The sequence below is a fragment of the Scyliorhinus canicula genome, chromosome 5 (assembly GCF_902713615.1).
Source record: "Scyliorhinus canicula chromosome 5, sScyCan1.1, whole genome shotgun sequence".
In the NCBI taxonomy this organism is placed as follows: Eukaryota; Metazoa; Chordata; class Chondrichthyes; order Carcharhiniformes; family Scyliorhinidae; genus Scyliorhinus; species Scyliorhinus canicula.
In genome coordinates, this window is record NC_052150.1 from 83,729,716 (window position 1) to 83,752,765 (window position 23,050).

Genomic DNA, 23,050 nt, shown 5'->3' on the forward strand with positions numbered 1-23,050 from the left:
CACGGGAGTGCTATGGAGGGAGGGGCGTGGCTAGGAGGGGTCCGAGCCCGGGGGGGGGGGGGGGGGGGGGGGTACCGGGTTGCTGCTGAAACGGTCAGGAAGGAGCTGGAGGATGCAGGGGGTGCTGGAGGTTGGGGGGAGGGGGGAGTTGCCACCGTGGGAAACTGGCAGAGCGGGGGACGCTGGCCGGGGGTGGGCAAGGGATGGGGTATGGCTAATCGGCAGGGGAGGGGAGCAGGGAGCTCTCTGATCCGGCTGATAACCTGGAATGTGAGGGGGCTGAATGGGCCGGTCAAACGGGCCCGGGTATTTGCGCACCTGAAGGGGCTGAAGGCGTTTGTGGCCATGCTTCAGGAGACACTCCTGAGAGTGGTGGACCAGGTTCGGCTGAGGAAGGGATGGGTGGGCCAAGTATTTCACTAAGGGCTGGATGAGAAGTGTAGGGGGGTGGCGATCCTGGTGGGGAAGAAGGTGTCGTTTGAGGCGTTAAATCAGGTGGCTGACAGTGGCGGGAGATATGTGATGGTGAGTGGCAAGCTGCAGGGGGAGCGGGTGGTGTTGGTGAATGTTTACACCCCAAATTGGGACGATGCGGGGTTTATGCGGCATATGTTGGGCCGCATTCCGGACCTGGAGGTGGGGGGCCTGATCATGGGGGGGACTTCAACACGGTACTGGATCCCCCATTGGATCGATCCAGGTCCTGGACGGGTAGGAGGCTGGCGGTGGCTAAGGTGTTGAGGGGATTTATGGACCAGATGGGGGGGGGTGGATCCCTGGAGGTGTGCGAAGCCAAGGGCCAGGGAATACTCGTTTTTCTCCCACGTACATAAGGCCTACTCGAGGATTCATTTTTTTGTCCTGAGTAGGGGGTTGGTTTCGAGGGTGGAGGATGCGGAACACTCCGCCATTGCCATTTCAGATCATGCCCCGCACTGGGTGGACCTCGGGCTGGGGGAAGAGAGGGACCAACGTTCGTTCTGGCACTTGGAGGTGGGGCTGCTGGCAGATGAGGAGCTGGCCGAGAGGGTTCGGGGGTGTATCGAGAGGTACCTTGAGGCCAGTGACAACGGGGAGGTCCGAGTGGGGACGGTCTGGGAGGCATTGAAGGCGGTGATGAGGGGGGAATTGATCTCCATCCGAACCCATAGGGAAGAGGGGGGAGCAGAGGGAGAGGGAGAGACTGATAGAGGAGATGGTGCGGGTGGATAGGAGATATGCGGAGGCTCCAGAGGAAGGATTGCTGGGGGAGAGGCGTAGCCTTCAGGCCAGATTCGACCTATTGACTACCAGAAAGGCGGAAGCTCAGTGGAGGAAAGCACAGGGTGCGGTGTATGAATACGGGGAGAAGGCGAGCAGGATGCTGGCACACCAGCTCCGAAAGCAGGATGCGGCCAGGGAGATTGGGGGAGTGACGGATAAGGCTGGGAAGGTGGTGCGGAGGGGAGTAGATGTTAATGGGGTCTTCAGAGACTTCTATGGGGAACTGTACCGGTCGGAGCCCCCGGTGGAGGGGGGTGGAATGGGGCGCTTCTTGGACAAGCTGCGATTCCCGAGGGTGGAGGAGAAGCAGGTGGAGGGACTGGGGGCGCCGATCGAGCTGGAGGAGGTGGTCAAAGGGATAGGGAGCATGCAGTCGGGAAAGGCGCCGGGGCCGGACGGGTTTCCAGCGGAATTTTATAAAAGGTATTTGGACCTGTTGGGCCCCCTGTTGGTCCGGACCTTTAACGAGGCAAGGGAGGGGGGGCTTTGCCCCCAACTATGTCACGGGCGCTGATTTCCTTGATCCTGAAGCGGGACAAGGACCCTCTGCAGTGCGGGTCATATAGGCCGATTTCACTGCTGAACGCCGACGCTAAGCTGCTGGCAAAGATCCTGGCCACTAGAATAGAGGATTGTGTGCCTGGGGTCATTCATGAGGACCAGACGGGGTTTGTAAAGGGAAGGCAGTTGAATACGAACGTGCGAAGGCTCCTCAATGTCATTATGATGCCGGCCATGGAAGGGGAGGCAGAGATAGTGGTGGCATTGGATGCGGAGAAGGCCTTTGATAGGGTTGAGTGGGAGTATTTGTGGGAGGTGTTGGAGAGGTTTGGGTTTGGGGAGGGGTTTATCCGGTGGGTGAGGCTGCTCTACGAGGCCCCGATGGCGAGTGTAGCCACAAATAGGAGGAGGTCGGAGTACTTTCGGCTGTACCTGGGGACGAGACAGGGGTGCCCCCTGTCCCCCTTGCTCTTCGCGTTGGCGATTGAGCCCCTGGCCATGGCATTGAGGGAGTCAGGGAACTGGAGGGGCCTGGTGCGGGGTGGGGAGGAGCATCGAGTGTCGCTGTATGCGGACGACCTGTTGCTGTATGTGGCGGACCCGGTGGGGGGGATGCCGGAGGTGATGAGGATTCTTAGTGAATTCAGGGGTTTCTCGGGGTATAAGTTGAACCTGGGCAAGAGTGAGGTGTTTGTGGTGCATCCGGGGGATCAAGAGGAGGGGATTGGTAGGCTCCCATTGAAGCAGATAGGGAAGAGCTTCAGGTACCTAGGGGTCCAGGTGGCGGGGAGCTGGGGGGCCCTGCACAAGCTCAACCTCACAAGGTTGGTGGAGCAGATGGAGGAGGAGTTTAAGAGGTGGGATATGTTACCGCTGTCACTGGCGGGGAGGGTGCAGTCCGTTAAGATGACGGTGCTCCCGAGGTTTTTGTTCCTGCTCCAGTGCCTCCCCATCCTTATCCCGAAGGCCTTTTTTAGGAGGGTCAACAGGAGTGTCACGGGATTTGTGTGGGCGCATGGGACTCCGAGGGTGAGAAGAGTGTTCCTGGAACGAGGCAGAGATAGGGGGGGCTGGCGTTGCCCAACCTCTGTGGGTACTATTGGGCTGCCAACGCAGCGATGGTGCATAAGTGGGTAATGGACGAGGAAGGGGCAGCATGGAAGAGGATGGAGGCGGCGTCATGTGTGGGCACGAGCCTGGAGGCGCTGGTAACGGCGCCGTTGCCGCTCCCTCCAACGAGGTATACCACGAGCCCGGTGGTGGCGGCTACCCTCAAAATTTGGGGGCAATGGAGACGGCATAGGGGAGAAATGGGGGGCTCGATGGAGGCCCCGATACGGGGGAACCATCGGTTTGTCCCAGGGAGCATTGATGGCGAATTCCTGGGCTGGCACAGGGCAGGGGTTAGGAGGTTGAGGGACCTGTTTGTGGAGGGGAGGTTCGCGAGCTTGGGGGAGTTAGAGGGGAAGTTTGGGCTCCCCCCGGGGAGCATGTTTAGGTACATGCAGGTGAGGGTGTTTGCCAGGCAGCAGGTGGAGGGTTTCCCCTTGCTGCCCCCACGAGGGGTGCGGGATCGGTTGCTCTTGGGTGTGTGGGTTGGAGGAGGGAGGATTTTGGACATATACCGGGTGATGCAGGAGGTAGACGAGGCCTCGGTGGAGGAACTGAAGGGTAAATGGGAAGAGGAGCTGGGTGAGGGGATTGGGGAGGGGACGTGGGCGGATGCCCTGGAGAGAGTGAATTCCTCCTCTTCCTGTGCGAGGCTTAGCCTCATACAGTTCAAGGTGCTGCATAGGGCCCACATGGCTGGGACGAGGATGAGTAGGTTTTGCGGGGGCGAGGACAGGTGTGCTAGGTGCTCGGGGAGCCCAGCGAATCACGCCCATATGTTTTGGGCATGCCCAGCGCTGGGGGAGTTTTGGAAGGGGGTAGCAAGGACAGTGTCGAGGGTGGTGGGATCCAGGGTCAAGCCAGGCTGGGGACTCGCAATTTGTGGGGTTGCAGTGGAGCCGGAAGTGCAGGAGGCGAAAGAGGCCGGTGTTCTGGCCTTTGCGTCCCTAGTAGTCCGGCGGAGGATCTTGCTCCAATGGAAGGATGCGAGGCCCCCAAGCGTGGAGGCCTGGATCAATGATATGGCGGGGTTCATTAAATTGGAGAAGGTGAAATTTGCCCTGAGGGAATTGGTACAAGGGTTCTTTAGGCGGTGGCAGCCTTACCTGGACTTCCTGGCGGAACGGTAGGGAAATAGGCCGCTCTTTTGTTTGTAGTTGCTTTTGAAGTTGGGTGGGAATTGTTCTTGGGGTGTTACCGCGGTTGTTTTGTTAATAGAGTTGAGTTGTTTATATTTTGTAAAAATTTCAATAAAAATTATTTTTTTTAAAAAACATGATCCCGGTTGAGGCCGTACTCATGTGTGCAGAACTTGGCTATAAGTTTCTGCTCGGCGATTTTGCGATGTCGTGCGTCCTGAAGGCCGCCTTGGAGAACGCTTACCCGGAGATCAGAGGCTGAATGCCCTTGACTGCTAAAGTGTTCCCCGACTGGAAGGGAACATTCCTGCCTGGCGATTGTCGCGTGATGTCCATTCATCCGTTGTCGCAGAGTCTACATGGTCTCGCCAATGTACCACGCTTCGGGGCATCCTTTCCTGCAGCGTATGAGGGTATCTCAGGCAGCAACCTCCAATTACTGAGTCTTACTATGCATGCACTATCACTAGAAGTTTAATTTCTATGTAAATGATGGTGAGCAACTGGAGAAGCTGGGGCTGTTTTCATATTAGCAAAGGAGATTTGATAAATGGTTAATGGCAGAAGGGTCAGTTACCAGAGGGCACTGATTTAATGTGGTTGGCAAATGAACCAGAGGGGACATGGAGCAAGAGTATTCCATGCACAGTGAGTTGTGATCTGGAATACTCTGCTTGAAAAAGAGATGGAAACACATTCACACGCAGCTTTTAAAGGGGAATTGGATAGATATTTGAAGGGAAACAATATTACAGGAATATGGGAAATAACAAGGTAGTAGACCAATTGAATAGTTCTACCAAAGAACCAGCACACTCACAATATGCCAAATAACCTCCTTTTGTGCTTTGTCATTCCTTGATTCAATGGACCAGTTTGAGGACTTACAAAGTATTTTGAGCACAGACACAGACCATTCAGCCATGATGTTGGCCCACATGTGGCATCCCCCTTCACCTAACCTCATCGCAAATCCTTCCAAATCTTGTACCCTCATGTGCTTATTGAGCTTCCTTTGAATGTACCTCCTCAATGGTTCCTTGCTGAAGCAACTTCTACATTCTAATTGCTCTTTGGGTAAAGACGTTTAGCCTGAATGTCCAATTGGAGTTTTTGGTGACTATCATATAATAATGATTCATAGTTCTGGCCTCGCCTACAAGTGAAGCCACCTTCTCTACACTGACCCAATTAAATCCTTTTATAATCTTCAAGACCACCATCAGCTCATTTCTGTCTTTACTTATCTGGAGAGAAAAGTACCTTTCAGTTCTGATATCATTCTAACAAATCTTTTTTCATCTTCACAGTGGCTCTATTTCCTTTATTTAATATGGAGACCACTTCATTGTACTTCAAGTGTTGTCTAATAAATATTCCATGCAAGTTAAACAAAACTTACCTGCTCCTGAATTCTATCTCTCTGGAAATGAACCCCAATGCTCTGTGTTTTCATTCCCATATTAACCTGCATCACTATGTTTCGGGATCTGTGTATCTGTATCCCTGGTTCGCTTTGTTCCTGCTCCCTATTTGGACACTTGTTTTACAAGGAATGTGTAGCTTCCTTGCATTTATCTATAATAAATTTCAGCAGCCTTACAGACTTTAGAGAGGAAAGGAAGGTTGGAGATTAACTAGAGAATGTATGTAAATAACATGTTTCTCTTTATTTCAACAGAGACTCTATTTGAAAAGGAACTCATCGATTATTTAAACTGAAAGATGCTAGACAATTACATTCTCTCTTTCCATGTTTATTGATACACATCTTGCACATCCTGCAAATTGCCAAATTCTTAACAGTTTTATGCCGATTCTGTCTAGATAAGAGAAGAATGGGCCAATTCTTTACATGAACATGCATAGATTGCCTTAAGCTGACAAACAATAACTCCATTTTATTATTCCTTTCTTCCCCCAATGTTCTTCCCTAATCTTCTGAAAGTATTGATTTTTGGTAGAGGAGGAAAGCAAAGGTGGTAAAGATTTTCTAAGTGATTATGAAGCCTATACATAATCGCAGTGTGCATGGGAAAATGATGAAAGGTAACTTGTGCATATTTGAAATGTGAATAAATAATCAGACTAAACATTGAGCTTCATGGTTGTGAATGCGTGACTGTAATGTTGAAAATTTAACCAGCTAAATTGTTCAATGAAATCACACCCACTGTTGAAGAACCCTAACATATATTCTTGCTTAGTATTTTTAAATATTTTTGTTAAATATTTATAGTTAAATGTCTGTAGTTATAAGAAAATACAATTTCAGGTTCCCCATGAAAGTTGGTAAAACCCAGTTGAAATGTTGCTTGTCCAGCATCTTGTCTTGAATGAGCAGAAATTTCCTCCAATTGAATAATGTGAAGATCAAAGCCATTGTCTTCAGACACATCCTCCATTCCCTAGCCACCAGCTTCACCTTACTCCCGGGCATTTTTCTGAGGCTCATCTCCAAACTCTTTGTAATCTTAATGTTGTATTTATCCCTGAGATGAGCTTCCAAATTCGTATCCGCTTGATCACCAAGACCACCGACTTCCACCTCTGCAGCATCATCCAAATCAGCCCCCCCCCCCCCCCCCCCCCCCCCTCTGCTCATTGACCGTTAAAACCCTATAATTCTAGATTTCACTGCTCGAATACAGACCTGGTCAACCTGCCATGTTCTACCCATCATAAACTTGAGGTCATCCAAAACTCTGTTAACTATCACTGCAACCCATTCACGCAGCACCCTGTGCTCAATGACCTACATTGTCAGCTGGTCTGGCAATGGCTCAATTTTAAAATTCTAATTTGTGTTTAAAATTCTTTAAGCCCCCCCCCCCTGCTATCTCAGTAACCTTCTCAGGAATTACAAGTCTCTTGTGAATCTCCAATGTTAATGCTTCATCATTGATGACATGCCTTCAGCTGCCTCGGTCCTCAGCACAAAGAAAAGGGAATGGCAGGGCCTTAATTCAACACATTGGTTGTGTCATTTCTTCTAACTTCTTCTAAATGATGATATCAAAGACAGGAAAATAGGTACAAAATCCCACTCAGATACAATCGCTTCCCCAAATAGAAATAACAATAGTTCACTGCAGCTCATTTGCAAATTGGAATCAAAATAAATACTGGACATTGCAGCATGGTATGCTAAAACTTGAAATGTCACAGTGTTAATATTATATATTTCATTTTGACAAAACAGAAACACTTTTATTTCCATGTGTAAGTTTTAAATTATACATCATAATGGGTGGATATTAAATGAAGCGAATATCAATGTATCTCAGTTGTATAATTCCTTCAGGAATGAAACATAAAACTTATAAATTCATTCGTACAACCTAGTGATATTTGATGTGGTGAAATGTTGTTTAGTTCGAGATAGACTTAATTTGATGGAAAAGCGGAATACAAATTCTTCAAGTGAACTAAGTAAAATTGAACAGCTAGATCGACAAACGGTTTTTTGAGGGAATTTTGAAACTCAAATCTTCAGTAAAACTAATTAGATGAATTTCACCTCCAAATGCAGGCTAAGTCATAAACTGGTAGGCGGAGATGGGGGTGTGGATATTAACAGACAACTGGTAATGTTCATACACATGTTTTCGAACATTCCTCTGCTATTATTAAAATGCAAGCAGCAATGTGGTTATTTCCATTGGGGCAATGGTGTTCCAATTGCGGACAGAGGAATGTCATACCAGTGTGCTAAGGATTTGGCTATTAATGTCACTACCAGTCATTTCCAAGGTTTATATGTCACCTAATTATTTATTTTTAAGTCCGAACCTGTAATTGATAACTGAGAATTTAATGTCATTGTGACTGAGACCTTGTCCTGCAGAACAACGCATTTTAACAATCTTCACAATGTCCTATTTCCTGTTGCTCACTCACAATTACCACAATCATTAATGCTTGTCACTGTCACAGCAAGAAAGAATTACAGAATGCTTGATCAATGGGGTTTGCAGACAATTCGGTGGTATTCCTCATTCAGAAGAAGATTATTTTTAAAGGTAAGATTTTTTTTTGAAATCTGCAATGCAATTTTTAAAGAAAAAAAAGTAAGGGGGATTGAAGGTGTCCTTTACCTTCTTGTCTTCCTGATCATTTGCTTGCCGCTTTTCCTGACTGTGGCTGTCACTGGTAGTTGCACTCTCCTCTTGCTGCTGCTGCTGCTGCTGACAGCCACTGCCTCCAGACCCCTGAGCGTGGGGGATGGGCTCCGAGCTCCCGTTCTCCCGACACTGAGAAACTCCGTTTACATCCATCTTTCAATTCGCTACATCGCACAATGTTTAAAACAACGAATTATCTCTCAGATTATCTCAACGCCGCCTTTTTTATTTGAAAATTAAAAAAGGAGGGGGGAGGGGAGGGGGAGTGAGGAGGAGGGGGGATAGTGAGGGAGGAGGGGGGGAGTATTTGCCACAATCAGCCCGGCGCGCCCGAGAATGAAGCACAAATCGCGGACTTTTTAATTTGTCCTTGTGCAATGGCCTTCAATCGCCCCTTCACACACAAAAAAGGCAAACGCTAACTAAGCAGATCGCTCTAACCAGAGCGAGAGCAACTCGCCGCTCAGTGCGCTGTCATTATTTACTTTATCGGCTGCTGTTGGATCGCTTCCACCACATCTCTGGACCCATCCCAAAGTTACAAAAGAAAAAGAAAATCTCAGGCATTATTGCAGTGTAAGCCGATGGTGCTGGCTTTAAGAACCGCTTACAGATGACAAGCCTCAAAAGTTAAAACCTCCTCCGAGTGAATCTCTCTCTCTCTCTCACACACACACATAGACAAGACCCCCGAAAACGCAGAGGCAATAAATGATTTTCAAAACCTGCGAAATGTGGCGCCGATGATGACACTCGGGCATTTACACGGGTTATTTTGGTTCGGATCTTGCTGATCTATCCTCTGTGTGACCGTGGCTCCCTCACTCGCAACTCAGCCGGCGTCGCGCCACGCAGCATTGTACAAGGAGAACTGGAGTAAAGGGAAAAGCAAGGGGGAAATTTCAGAGAGGAAATCGAAATCTCCACTTAGCCACTGGAGTCTGGAAAAGCCTGCTGTTTGCAGTTTCACAGATAAGAGGGGGCTCCCATTGAACCTATCTCTATAATAATAAAACTCTTCTCAATGGGCCACAAGTAAAATTGTATCAACTTCAAGAATTATTACTGAGGTGCATTTCCAGTAATCTCTTCCACCCTCCCATCTATTATAATATTGTACAATATTACAATACAGGACTCAATGCATAAATACACATTGGTGAAAACTAAAGTTTCCAAATTAAAATTCTACTCTATTTTGGCACATTGAACCAGCAAGTTTTAAAAACTATTGAAATTTGAAATCTCCCCAGACGTTGTAATATAACTCATAACATTTCAACAATCATTAATGCAAAAGATGGCATAATTGATACTTGTTTTTTCAAAGCATGAGCTGTATAATAAATAATAGACAGTATTTCAGAGCAGATAATATATTCAATGATAGAAATGATGTCACAAAACATTAGAGTTGTTTAAATACTTTAGAAAGTTCATTTGAACCTATACCTCCATGTATTTTAGTAAATTTTAAGACCTACTAACTGTTTTATTGTGCCTCACAGTGAGTTGGGGTGATTTTCACCTTCACCAAGAACCGTCAACATATTGCAGCCGATTCATTCCCCAGATTACCAACCAGGCAGCGAAGGTAAAATTGACCCCAGTTTATGCTGTTTAGGGTATACCATTTGTACCATTAATCTACGGTGACTGAACAAGTCAAATGACATTGATATGAAATAGTATTCAGGGAAAACAGTACTAAAACAATGACCAAATCCATATATATTTAATGTTGTTCTTTGATCAGTTTTACAGCTGAGAGTGCAAGGCAAAATGTATCATTCAAAGTTAGCTGTGTTGAAATTATCTATGTCAGAGGAAATTTTAATGTACCACACTGACTCAACCCCCCCCCCCCCCCCCCCACCCCCACCAAAAATAGTTAAAGAGTGGATCTTAGGGGAGTGGCTGAGGGGGATAGTTAAACAAGCAAATTTAAGAAACATCAGAAAAGCACCTATTTCCATTTTAACTGTGGCTGGTTTCAGGGTATTTGTGTAACTACCTCTGATCCTGTAACAACAACCTCTGGTCCTGTAACAACAATAACAGCTTGTATTTATAAGGCAGCTTCAAGTTATAACATTTCTACAGAAGTAATCTCAAACCATGTTTGGCACTGTGCCACAGAAGTAAATATTGGGGCAGATGCTCAGAAGATTGATCAGAAAAGTAGGTTTTGATAATTGCCTGAAAGGAGGCAAGAAGTTTTGGGACATAAAGCTTCAGAGTGGGAATTCCAGAGCTTAGGACTTTGACAGCTGAAGGGTGGCGAGACTGAAATGAGGGAGTTCAAGAGGGTTCCAAGATGCGAGAATAAGGGAAGAGCAGGTATCTTGAAAGTTTGAAGGACAGGATAAGAATGCAAAGATAGAGACTATGGAGGCGTTTGAAAACAAGAATGAGGAGTTTTAAAATTGTTGCTTGTAGACACATAGAAAATAGGCACAGGAATTGGCCATTCGGCCCTTCGAGCCTGCACCACCGTTCAATATGATCATGGTTGATCATGCAAATTCAGTACCTGCCAATAGCTGGCAGTGAGTACAGGAGTGATACAGGCAAACGGGATTTGATGCATGGTAGGACATTTGCTGCAATGACTGAGATCTAGAATTGGACGACACAAATTTAAACTAAAAAAAACAAATGCGATTTGTGAAAACCATGTTCACGCGAGTGGTTAGTGTCAGGAATGCACTGCCTAAGAGTGAGGTGGAGGCAGGTTCAGCTGAAGCTTTCCAAAGGGAATTAGTCTATTATCTGAAAAGGAAGAATATGCAGGGTTACAAGGAGAAGGCGGAAGAATGGTACAAGGTGAATTGCTCATTCAGAGAGCTAGTGCACACACGATGGGGCGAGTTGTCTCCTCCTACACTGTAACAATTCTGTGATTAAATGACCTCAAGTTTATGTGGGTTTGAATATGGGAGTTCAGTCAGGAATACGTGGAAACAGTCAAGTCTAGAGGTAAGAAAGACATTAGCCAGAATCTCCCCTTTTCACCGGCGAGATCTTCCGGTCCCATTAATGGCAAACACCTGCCATGGGATTCCTGGTGGCGTGAGGGGTGGGGTGTTACATAGAATGGGAAGCCCCATTGACAGCAGCGGGATATCCTGAAACTGCCGCCAGCCAATGGCCTGCGGCCTCCACTGTCAAAAGACACACCATTGAAAACCTTGCCCATTGATGAGGATTCAGCAGATGAGGCAGAGGCAGAGTCATGCTATGTTATGGAGCTGGAGGTGCATAGAACATACATAGAACATACAGTGCAGAAGGAGGCCATTCGGCCCATCGAGTCTGCACCAACCCACTTAAGCCCTCATTTCCACCCTATCCCCGTAACCCAATAACCCCTCCTAACCTTTTTTTTGGTCACTAAGAGCAATTTATCATGGCCAATCCACCTAACCTGCACGTCTTTGTACTGTGGGAGGAAACCAGAGCACCCGGAGGAAACCCACGCAGACACGGGGAGAACGTGCAGACTCCGCACAGACAGACAGGTAGATAATCATGTAGGAGCTGCTGGATGGCAGTGATATTCAGGGCAGGCACGCCTGTGGTAGGTGTTATGTTCCAGTACTGTGACAATGATTGAGTCAGCATACCAAAGAACATCTAGTTCCAGACTAGTCAAAGTTATTATTGTATAACAAACTGTGGGATGGAAACTAATACTAACAAACTGGAACAATGACAAACACAACTAACCACAATGACTTCTCTGACAGATTCCCCCTAGGTTACAGTGTCACATGGTATAACGTGCCTGCCACCTAGTTGTCGGAGGTCAAACATATTTACATGCACAATTGCTTATGCATATCACGACGGTAAGTATTTGTGGCTCAAAGAGCTATTGAGTTGAAACTGGAGCTGGAAACACTTTGACACATGAGGTAAGAGGTAAAGTTACCTAGATGCTTTGTACTGGGAGACAGTCACAGCCCTTGTGTGTTCTGCCTTGGTCAGTGGTAAGGGGACAGGAGAATGTGACTGCAAATGAGATAGGTGAGGAGTCTCAGAGGGCAGGAGTTCAGGAGTTTCAGCCTTTGCAATTGTCCAACAGGTACATGATTCTCTTAGCTTGTTCAGATGAAAGTGGTGTCTTCAGGGTGCATGAGCTAACTGACCATGGCACCATGTTACAGGAAGCCATTCAAGTGGAGGGAGAAAAAAGGAATGTGGTGGTAGTAGGTGACAGTATGACAAGGAGGAATTGACACTGTCCTCTGCAGCAAAGAGCAAAAGTCCATAAGGTTGTCTAATTCCAGGGTTCAGGACATCTGCTCAAGGCTGGAGATGAACTTGCAGTGGGAGAGGGTGGATCCAGTCATCATAGTCCATGTAGGTACCAACAACATAGGCAGGACAGAGAAAGAAGTTCTGCATTGGGAGCTTGAGGAGCTAGGCAATGAAATTTAAAGGCGGAACCTCAAAGGTAAGACTCCCTGGATTATTACCTGAGCCACATGCAAATTGGTATAGAGTATATACAATTAAAGAGATGAATGTGTGGCTCAGAGACTGGTGTGGGAGAAGTGGCTTCTGGTTTCTGAGACAATGGCACCAGTACTGGCGAAATTGGGGGCTATTCCGTTGGAACGATCTACACCTAAACCATGCTGGGAATAGTGTTCCAGTGAGCCACATGCCTTGGGAAGTAGAGAGTTTTAAACTAAAAAAGTGGGGGCAAGGAATCAAATTGGCGAAGATGGAATCAATCAAAGAATAGAGACAAGGCAAGAAAGAAAGGTATTATTATGGAAAATGATAAACAAACCATAACAGGAAGGGACAGAGAGTACAAATCTGTGAGTAAATCAGAATATAAGGCTAAATGTTGCAAAAATAATAAATGAACAAATCTAAAGACTCTGGGCGCGAATTCTCCGACCCCCACGACGGGTGGGAGAATAGCGGGAGGGCCTTCCCGACATTTTTGCCGCCCTCCCGCTATTCTCCCCCCCCCCCGCCGAAGTCCTGACCCGAATCGCTGCCGCCGTTTTTTTACGGCCGGCAGCGATTCTCAGCTGTTAGATGGGCCGAAGTCCCAGCCCTTCACGACGTTTTTACGAACGGCAAACACACCTGGTCTTGCCGTTCGTAAAAACGGCGTGACTAACTCGCTATTAATAACCATGGCACCGATTGGCACAGCAGTACCACGGCCGTGCCAAGGGTGCCATGGGCCCGCGATCGGTGCCCACCGATCGCGGGCAGCGGGCCCGATGCCCGCGCACTACTTGTCCTTCCGCCGCCCCGCAGTATCCATTCGCGGGGCGGCTGAGGGGCAACCCGGCCCGCGCATGCGCGGGTTTTGCGCAAAAACGCGATGACGTCACCCGCGCATGCGCGGGTTGGAGTCTTCCAAACTGCGCATGCGCGGCTGACGTCATATGACGCGTCAGCCGGCGCTAACTCCGGCAAGCGGGCTTAACGATTTTTCGTTAAGCCCGTCTTGCCGGAGCCTACGGCGTCGGGCTGCTAGCCCCGACCGGGGACCAGAATCGGTCCCCGGTCGGGAAGGGGCGCGCTGCCGTAAAACCCGCCCGGGTTTTACGGCAGCTTTACGATTTCTCCCGTTTTGGGAGAATCTCGCCCTCTATCTCTGAATGTATGCAGCATTGGAAACAAAACAGATGAGCTGATAACCATTACAGAGACATGGCTATGGGATGACACAGTTTGGGTAACTGAAGGGTAACTTACGTTTAGGAAGGACGGAACTGGGAGGGATGGGTCTGTTAATTAATAATGACATTAACACTGTTATGGGCCAGGGTTTAGAGGACCCCAAAGTGTATCATGGACTTCACCTGACCCACAACTTTTAATAGATTGTGGTATGGGGAGCACACGGCCCACTCTACTGGTGTGGTACAGCAGAAATCAAAAAGTATTTTTTAAAGCAAAACAATGTTTATTCTATGAACTCAAGTTAACCTTTTTAAAACATACAGTGAACATCTTAGCAACCATCAATTCAAATACAACCCCCAAAGAATACAACACTAAGTAATCCTTAATAACTTCCCAAACAACATCCAGAAGACAAAAGAAACACCTTTTAACAGAAGCACATCAGTTTTACATTCACAACTGAGAACATTTAGAATTCTGAATTCACCAAATAATCAAGAAATAGTCTTTTCATGGCAGAGAGAATAACAGTACACCTACTTTGTCTGACTTCAGCTCCAACACTGAAAAAAAATGACACCACACCCTGCAGCAAACAGCCTAAAATGAAAGTAAAAAGCTGATAGACAGCACAGCTTCGTCCACACTCTGACATCACTGATAAACACCCATTTCTTAAAGGTATATTTCTGAAGCATTCATTTCTTAAAGGTACTCTCACATGACAACACAATTGAGAAAGATGACCTAAGTTCAGGAAACCAGGATGTGGAAGTGGTTTGGGCAGAGATGAGAAATAATAAAAGCAAGATGTCACTTGTGGGAGTGGTGTACAGGCTCTTTAACAGCAATCATATGGTAGGATATAATTGAAGCTTGTCAGCGAAGAAAACAATAAGCATGTGAGATTTAACCTGCGTAAGGGCTGGAAAAATCAGATGGGCAAGGTACCTTAGATAAGGAATTCATGGAATGTTTTCAGGATGATTTCATAGAATAGCGCCTTCTCACGCCAACCAAAGAGCAGGTTATATTAGATCTGGTATTGCACAAGATAGGATTAATTACTGACCTCGTAGTGAGGATGCCCGTAGGTCGCAGTGATTATAATGTGATAGAATTTACATTCAGTTTAAGAGAAAGAAGAGTGGGTCTAAAACTAGCATTTAAAATTTAAATAAAGGCAGATATGAGACATGACAGTAGAATTAACTAAAGTGAACTGGCAAATTAGGTTAAGAAATACATCAATGGAGATGCAGTGGCAGACATTTAAGAGGATATTTCAGAATGCTCAGAATAGATATATTGCAACCGGAAAGAACAATTCCAAAGGGAGGACCCACCAACCATGGTTAACTAAAATGGCAAAAAAAAAAGAAGAAAAAAAAGTCGATTCCAGCTCTGGGTCACTGTCCGTGTGGAGTTTGCACATTCTCCCCGTGTTTGTGTTTCACCCCCACAACCCAAAAACGTGCAAGCTAAGTGGATTGGCCACTCTAAATTGCCCCTTAATTGGAAAAATTAAAAAAAAATTAAAATGGCTAAAGATAGTATCAGACTTAGAGAAAACTCATATGAGCAAAGATAGATGGCAGGTCAGAAAAATGAAGAGAATATAAAAAACAACAAAGAATGCCAAACAGATTAGGCTTTTCATTTCAGATTTTTTTTATTGGATTCAAATTCCACCATCTGCCGTGGTGGGCTTCAAACCCGGGTCCACAAAGCATTACCCTGAGTCTCAGTATTACTCATCCAGTGACAATACCGCTCCCGTGAGGAGAATTGAATGCAAAAGTAGCAAGGTTATATAGGGCATTGATGAGGCCACATCTGGTATATTGTGTCTTATTGGTCTCCTTATTTAAGGAAGGATGTAAATGCATTGGAAGCAGCTCAGGGAACTAATATCTGGAATGGATGGGTTGTCTTATGAGGAAAGGTTTGACAGCATAGGCTTGTACCCACTGGAGCTTAGAAGAGTACGAGGCAACTAGATTGAAACATATAAGATCCTGAGGGGTCTTGACAGAGTGGATGGGGAGAGTGTAGTTCCTCTTGTGAGAGAATCTAGAAGTCGGGGTTACTTTTAAAAAATAAAGAACGGGATTTCCTGTGCAAACACACTGCAGCGGAGGCACTCCGCCATTCACCGGGATCTTTTGGTCTCACCGTTGTCAATGTGGTTTCCCATTAAATGCACAGTCGGTGGGAGCAATGATTCTGCCACAGTGAATGGCTGGACAATTCCAGCTAAGGGGTCACCCATTTAAGTCAGAATTGAGGAGTAATCGTTGCCCTCAGAGGGTCGTGAGTCTTTGGAACTCTCTTCCTGAAAAGGCACTAAAAACAGTGGGCTGGATTCACCGTTTTTGAGACAAAGTGCAGAGGAACTGTGGCGTTTTACATCAAAAAAATCGACATCGACCCCTCACCGATCCTGTGACTGGTGAGGGTCTAGCAGCCGCACCGAAACCCCCGGCTCCCACAATAAAAATGGCTGGAGAGTGCCCGTGTCCATGGCCGCGCATGTGCACAGCGACGACCTGCAGCGGTCGTGCCGTAAAACATGGCGCGGCCATGCGCAGACCCGACCTGCCAGATAGTGCCTCCTGGCCACACTCCCACCAGTCCCCCTGCCCTCGTGGAATCCCCGCCCCATCCCCCCCCAGCCAGCTGCATGGCTCCCGCCTGACTGGGCACAGTCAGCAGCCGCCACGCCGGGTTGCTGACCGCTGAGACCACACGCCAACCGCGCAGTCAGGAACTCGGCCCATCGGGGGAGAGCCTTCAGGTGACGCACTAACGCCGTCCCAATGGCGTGCAGCGCAATGATGCCATTTTGGAGGGGGGCGAAGGACACAAAACCTGTGTAAAACAGGCGCCGCCCCCGATTACGGTGTCAGAAGGGATTCTCCGCCCAATCACCGATTACAAAATCGGTGTCGGGGAACGGTGAATGCTGCCCAGAGTCTCTGAATAGTTTTAAGGCAGAGGTGGATAGATTCTTGATAAGTAGGGGGATGGTAAGTTATCACGGGTAGGCTGGAATGCGGAATTGACGTTACAATCAGATCACCCATGATCTTATTGGATGGCAGAGCAGGCTGAAAGTGCTGAATGGCCCACTCCTGCTCCTAATTTGCATGTTCCTAAGGCTGGGATTTTCAGATTAGATGGTCACAGATGCTAAATACTTCAGGACCTAGTGGCTTTGCATTACCGGTAACTCAGAAAGTCACCATCACCTTCAAACTGCTGTGTCTTTGTTCTTTCCAGGGTGTTACCGAAGACATATTGAGGGTCTCAATGTCGTAATTGCACAAGGCGGGTGGCAGGCTGGAAGTATTTTAAGCTTCTCTTATGATGAGGCTCCTGGATTTGTCTCTTTTCTTGGCTTCTCAAAGATGCAGGGTGCCACAGGTTACACACCCATGGGAATCCATTCACCACAAAGCAAGAGCGATGAACGTGGTAAAGTGGTTCAAAGTAATACATTTTACATGAATAAATCACAAAATCATAGAAATTCTACAGCACAGAAAGAGGCCACTTGACTCATTGAGTCTGCGCCGGCAGAAATCCCAGTCACCCAGCCTAATCCCACTTTCCAGCATCTAGTCTGGTGCCCTGCAGGATACAGCATTTCAATTGCATATCCAGGCATCTTTTAAATAAGTTGAGGGTTTTGGCCTCCACTACCCTTTCAGGCAGTGAGTTCCAAACTCCTGCAGCTCTCTGGATAAACAATTCTTTTCATATCTCCCTCCAATGCTTCTATCAACCACTTTTAATCTGTGCCTCCTGGTCACAGACCTCTCTGCTAAATTAAACAGGCCCTTCCCATCCATTCCCCTCATAATTTTGTGCATCTCAACTAAACCTCCCCCATCCGCCTCAGTTCTAAGGAGAACAACCCCAGTCTATCCAATCTTTCCTCATATCTGTAATTTTACAATCCTGACAATATCCTTGCAAATTTCCTCTAAATCCTCTCCACTGCAATTATATCCTTTCTGTCATGAGGTGAACAGAACTGCACACAGTACTCAAGTTGTGGCCGAACTAATGTCTGATATAGTTCCAGCATAGCCTCCCTGTTCTTAAGTTCTATGCCTCAACAAATAAATGAAAGTATCCCATATGCCTTCTGAACGTTATTAATATGTCCTATTTGCAGTGATCTGTGGACATTAATTCCAAGGTCCCTCACTTCCTCTATATGTCTCATTATTCCCCCATTTATTGTGGATTTCTTTGCCTTCTTTGACATTTCTAAATGCACCACCTCACACATCTTTTGTTTTAATTCCGTTTGGCACTTTTTGCCCCTCTGACCAATCCATTGACATCTTCCTGCAGTCATCATTCTTGCTGTCAACTACACAACCAATTTTTGTGCTGTCTGTAAACTTGTTGATTATTCCCCCTGCACTTAAGTCCAAATCATTAATATATACCACATTAGAAGGGAACCAAAAGGCGTGATTCTCCATTTCTGAGTCCAAGTGTTGACGCCAATGAGAATTTTTGGATTTTCACGGCAGAAAAACTGCTGCCACACCTGGACCGATTCCGCTCCTATTAAGGGACTAGCACCAGTGCCGCATGGAACACAATCGATTCCAATGAAAAATGGTGCGGGATTCGCTGGGTCTGTGATTGACACTCAAGAGGCTGACAAGCTGCAGCCACACATATACATTACAATCCGCACATACGCTCATCCCAGACAATAAGATAGCGCTGCTGGTGCTGGAGCGCGCCCATACAGCTGATGGTTCAAAGTGGGCTGTTAACAGCGTGCGTAGCTGCATGGCTACCTTGACAGATGCGACAATGGTATTCCGTGCCCATCCACCCTGACCCCACAGCCCACCTCCTGACCACCCCCGCTACTTCCCCCGGCCCTGGCAGAAGCCCCCCCGGCCAGTGGCACTACTGTCAGCACACAATGGCGAAGTTGGACACTTTCCGTACTCCCCTCTCTCACTCAGCAGCCGCCACGCCGGTTTCACGATTTTTAAAAGCACTAGTAAACCGCGCCGTCAGGAACTCGGCCCATCGGAGGTGGAGAATCGCGGAGGCCCAGGTTGGATCCGCTAATGATATGCAAACGGTGTTTACTATACGTGCATTTCGCTACGCATTGACACTGCTGTCGAGGTGCTGGAGTATTGCAGTTTGGCGTCAAATCTGCACCTGCCGCAATTTTGCCATCGGAACTGATTCTCGGCCCAATTGCCTTTCCTGATTTTGCCGTTGGCTGTCAGAGAATTCCACCCGTAGTATTAATAATTACATGAAACTTACTAATGATATTTTCAAAGGTAGCTGTGTGGGATACCCTTTTTAAATTAATTTATGAGATGTGGGTGTTGCTGGTTAGGCCAGCATTTAGCCCATCCCTAGTTCCATTCAGAAGGTGGTGGTGAGTTGCCTTCTTGAACAGCTGTAGTCTCTGAGGTGTAGGTACACCGACTATGCTGTTACAGAGGGAGTTCAAAGATTTTCTCCAACGACAGTGAAGGAACAGCAATATATTTCCAAGTCAGGATGATGAGTGACTTCATAGAATCATAGAATCCCTACAGAGCAGAAGGGAGCCATTCTGCCCATTGAGTCTTCAACGGCCCTTTGAAAGAGCACTCCACCAAAGCCAACTTCCCGCTCGAACCAAATAACCCCTTAACCTAACCGATACATCCCTGGATACTAAAGGGCAATTTTAGCATGGCCAATCCACCTAACCTGCTCATCTTTGGACTGTGGGAGGAAGCTCGGACACCCAGAGGAAACCCACACAGACACATGGAGAACATCCAAACTCCACACAGTCACCCAAGGTTGGAATTGAACCCGGATCCCTGGTGCTGTGAGGCAGCAGTGCTGACCACTGTGCCACCGTGCCGACTTAGAGGGGAACCTCCAGGTGGTGGGGTTCCAATGTATCTGCTGCTCTTGTCCTTCTAGATGGTAATGTTCGTGGATTTGGAAGGTGCTGTCTGAGGAATCTTGGCGAGTGACTGCAGTGCATCTTGTAGATGATGCACACAGCTGCCATTGATCATCAGTGGTGGACGGTTTGAATGTTTGTGGAAGGGGGAGCAATCAAGTGGGCTGCTTTGTCCTGGATGGTGTTGAGCTTCTTGAGTGTTGTTGGAGCTGCACTCATATAGACAAGTGGAGATTATTCCATCACACTCCTGACTTGTGCCTTGTAGATGGTGGGCAGGCATCAGGGGTCAGGAGGTGAGTTACTCACCTTAGGATTCCTAGCCTTTGATCTGTCCTGGTAGCCACAGTATTAATATGGCTAGCCCAGTTCAGTTTCTGATCAATGGTAACCCCAAGATTGATGATTGTGGTGGATTCAGCGATGGTAATGCCATTGAATGTCAACAGGCAGTGGTTAGATCCTCTCTTGTAAGAGATGGTCATTGCTTGGCATTTGTGTGGCACAAATGTAACTTGCCAAATGTCAGGCCAAGCCTGGATATTGTCCAGGTCTTGCTGCGTTTGGGCATGGACTGCTTCATTATCTGAGGAGTTGCGAATAGTGCTGAACATTGTGCAGTCACCCGCAAACATCCTCACTTCTGACCTTATGGTGGAAGAGAGATTGATGAAGCAGCTGAAGATGATTGGGCCCAGGACACTACCCTGAGGAACTTCTGCAGTGATTTCCTGGAGCTGAGATGGTGGACCTCCAACCACCACCTCCATTCTCCTTTGTGCCGGGTATGACTCCAACCAGCAGAGCTTTTTCTCCCCCTGATTCCTATTGACTCCAGTTTAGCTAGGGCTCCTATTTATAATCTTTATCTTTATTGTCACAAGTAGGTTTACATTAACACTGCAATGAAGTTACTATGAAAATCCTTAATACCATACTCGGTTAAATTCTGCCTTGATGTCAAGGGCAGTCACTCTCACCTCACCTCTGGCATGCAGCTCTTTTGTCCATGTTTGAACCAAGTCTGTAATGAGGTCAGGAGCTGAGTGACCCTGGGGGAACCCAAACTGATCATCCGTGAGCAGGTTATTGCTGAGTAAGTACCGTTTGATAACACTGTGGACAACTCCTTCCATCATTTTACTGACGATGGAGTATAGACTGATCGGGTGGTAAAGGGCTGTGTTGGATTTGTCTTGTCTTTTGTGTACAGGACACACCTGGGCAATTTTCCACATTAGGTGGTAGATGCCTGTGTTGGAGCAGTGTTGAAATAGCTTAACTAGAGGTGTAGCAAGTTCTGGAGCACAGATCTTCAGTACTATTGCCGGAATATTGTCAGGGCCCACAGCCTTTACAGTTTCAGCCATTTCTTGATCACATGGAGTGAATCCTATTGGCTGAAGACTGGCATCTGTGATGCTGGGGACCTCCGGAAGATACTGAGATGCATCATCCACTTGGCACTTCTGGCTGAAGATTGTTGCAAATGCCTCAGCCTTGTCTTTTGCACAAATGTGCAATTATTGAGAATGGGGATATTTGTGGAGCCTCCTCCTCCAGTGAGTTGTTTAATTATCCACCACCATTCACGGCTGGAATGTGGCAGGGTTCAGAGCTTAGATCTCATGCGTTCATTGTGGAATCGCTTAGCTCTGTCTATTACTTGCTGCTTATGCTGTTTGGCACACAAGTAGTCCTGTGTTGTAGCTTCACCAGGTCGACACCTCATTTTTCGGTATGCCTGATGTTGCTCCTGGCATGCTCTCCTGAACTCTTCACTGAACCAGGGTTGATCCCCTGTCTTGGTGGTAATGATAGAGTGAGGGATATGCCGGGCCATGAGGTTGCAGATTGTGGTTGAATACAATTCTGCTGCTGCTGATGACCCACAGCGCCTTGTGGATGACCGGCCTTGAGTTGCGAGATCTGTTCAAAGTCTTTATTTATCTTGGTGGTATTGCCACACAACATGATGGAAGGCATCCTCAAGTGAAGTCCGGACTTTGACTCCACAAGGACTGTGTGGTGGTCACTTCTACCGATACTGTCATAGACAGATGCATCTGCAGCAGATTAGAGAGGATGAGGTCAAGTATGTTTTTCCCTCTTGTTGGTTCTCTCACCAACTGCTGCATTCCCAGTCTAGCAGCTATGTCCTTTAGGACCCTTCCAGCTCTGTCTGTGGTGGTACTACCGAGCCACTCTTGGTGAAGGATATTCAAATCCCCCACCCAGAGCATATTCTGTGCCCTTGCCACCCTCAGTGCTTACTCTAAGTGGTGTTCAACATGGAGGCGTACTGATTCATCAGCTGATGGTGGCGGGCAATCAGCAGGAGGTTTCCTTGCCCATGTTTAACCTGAAGCCATGAGACACCATGGGGTCCAGAGTCAATGTTGAGGTCTCCCAGGGCAACACCCTCCCGACTGTATACCACTGTGCCACCACCGCTGCTGGATCTGTCCTGCCGGTGAGACAGGACGTACCCAGGAATGGTGATGGTGGTGTCTGAGACACTGTCTGTAAGATATGATTCTGTGAGTATGACTATGTTAGGCTGTTACTTGACTAGTCTGTGAGACAGCTCTCCCAACTTTCCCACAAGCCTCCAGATGTTAGCATGGAGGACAGTGCTGGATTTGCTGTTGTCATTTCCGGTGCCTGGTACGACGCCGGGTGGTCATTCCAGTTTCATTTCTGTTTTGCATTTTCATAGTGGTTGAATACAAATGAGTGGCTTGCTAGGCCATTTCAGAGGGCATTTAAGAGTCAGCCACATTGCTGTGGGTCTGGAGTCACACATAGGCCAGGTAAGGATGGCAGATTTCCTTCCCTAAAGGGCATGAGTGAACCAGATGAGTTTTTTCAACAATCGACTGTGTGTCAGTATGGTCATCATGAGACTTTTAAATCCTGATATTTTATTGAGTTTAAATTCCACCATTTGCTGTGGTGGGATTTGAACCTGGAACCAGATATTATCCTGGGTCTCTGGATTACTAGTCCAGCAACAATACCACCAAGCCACCACCTCACCCTTGGTGAACTCCAAAATCTTCCCTTTTCTTCTCATACATATTTTTAGCAGGGGTAGAGGTAGGCTGTCTGACCCCTCTGCTGACTTGATAGGTTTGCAGTTGATGACCTTTAGGTGCTGGAGCCAGTCAGCGCCCTGCCAAGGACTATTGGACCTGTGGAGGAACAGACATGGCTGCATGGAGTGGAAACAGCATGTCAGGTATTGGTTGAAGGTGGAACATCAGGTGGGGGATGGAAACGTGTTAGTGGAC

At 47.2% G+C, this 23,050-nt stretch overlaps 1 protein-coding gene across 5 annotated transcripts in view; it reads right to left on the reverse strand.

Moving 5' to 3' along the window:
* The window catches only part of LOC119966096 (RNA-binding motif, single-stranded-interacting protein 3), a 1,648,548-nt gene extending 1,639,535 nt beyond the window's left edge, over window positions 1-9,013 (reverse strand). For 2 of the 5 annotated variants that reach the window (XM_038797300.1, XM_038797299.1), the window contains exons 1-2: window positions 8,863-9,011; window positions 8,111-8,301 (exon numbers count right to left, since the gene is read on the reverse strand). In XM_038797300.1, coding sequence (XP_038653228.1) covers window positions 8,111-8,290 — 180 coding nt within the window. In that variant the 5' untranslated portion in view covers window positions 8,291-8,301; window positions 8,863-9,011. Of the gene's footprint in view, window positions 1-8,110; window positions 8,302-8,862 lie in introns of all 5 variants that reach the window. The other 3 variants (XM_038797302.1, XM_038797303.1, XM_038797304.1) reach the window with 3 other exon arrangements.
* Between the last annotated feature and the right edge of the window lie 14,037 nt (window positions 9,014-23,050).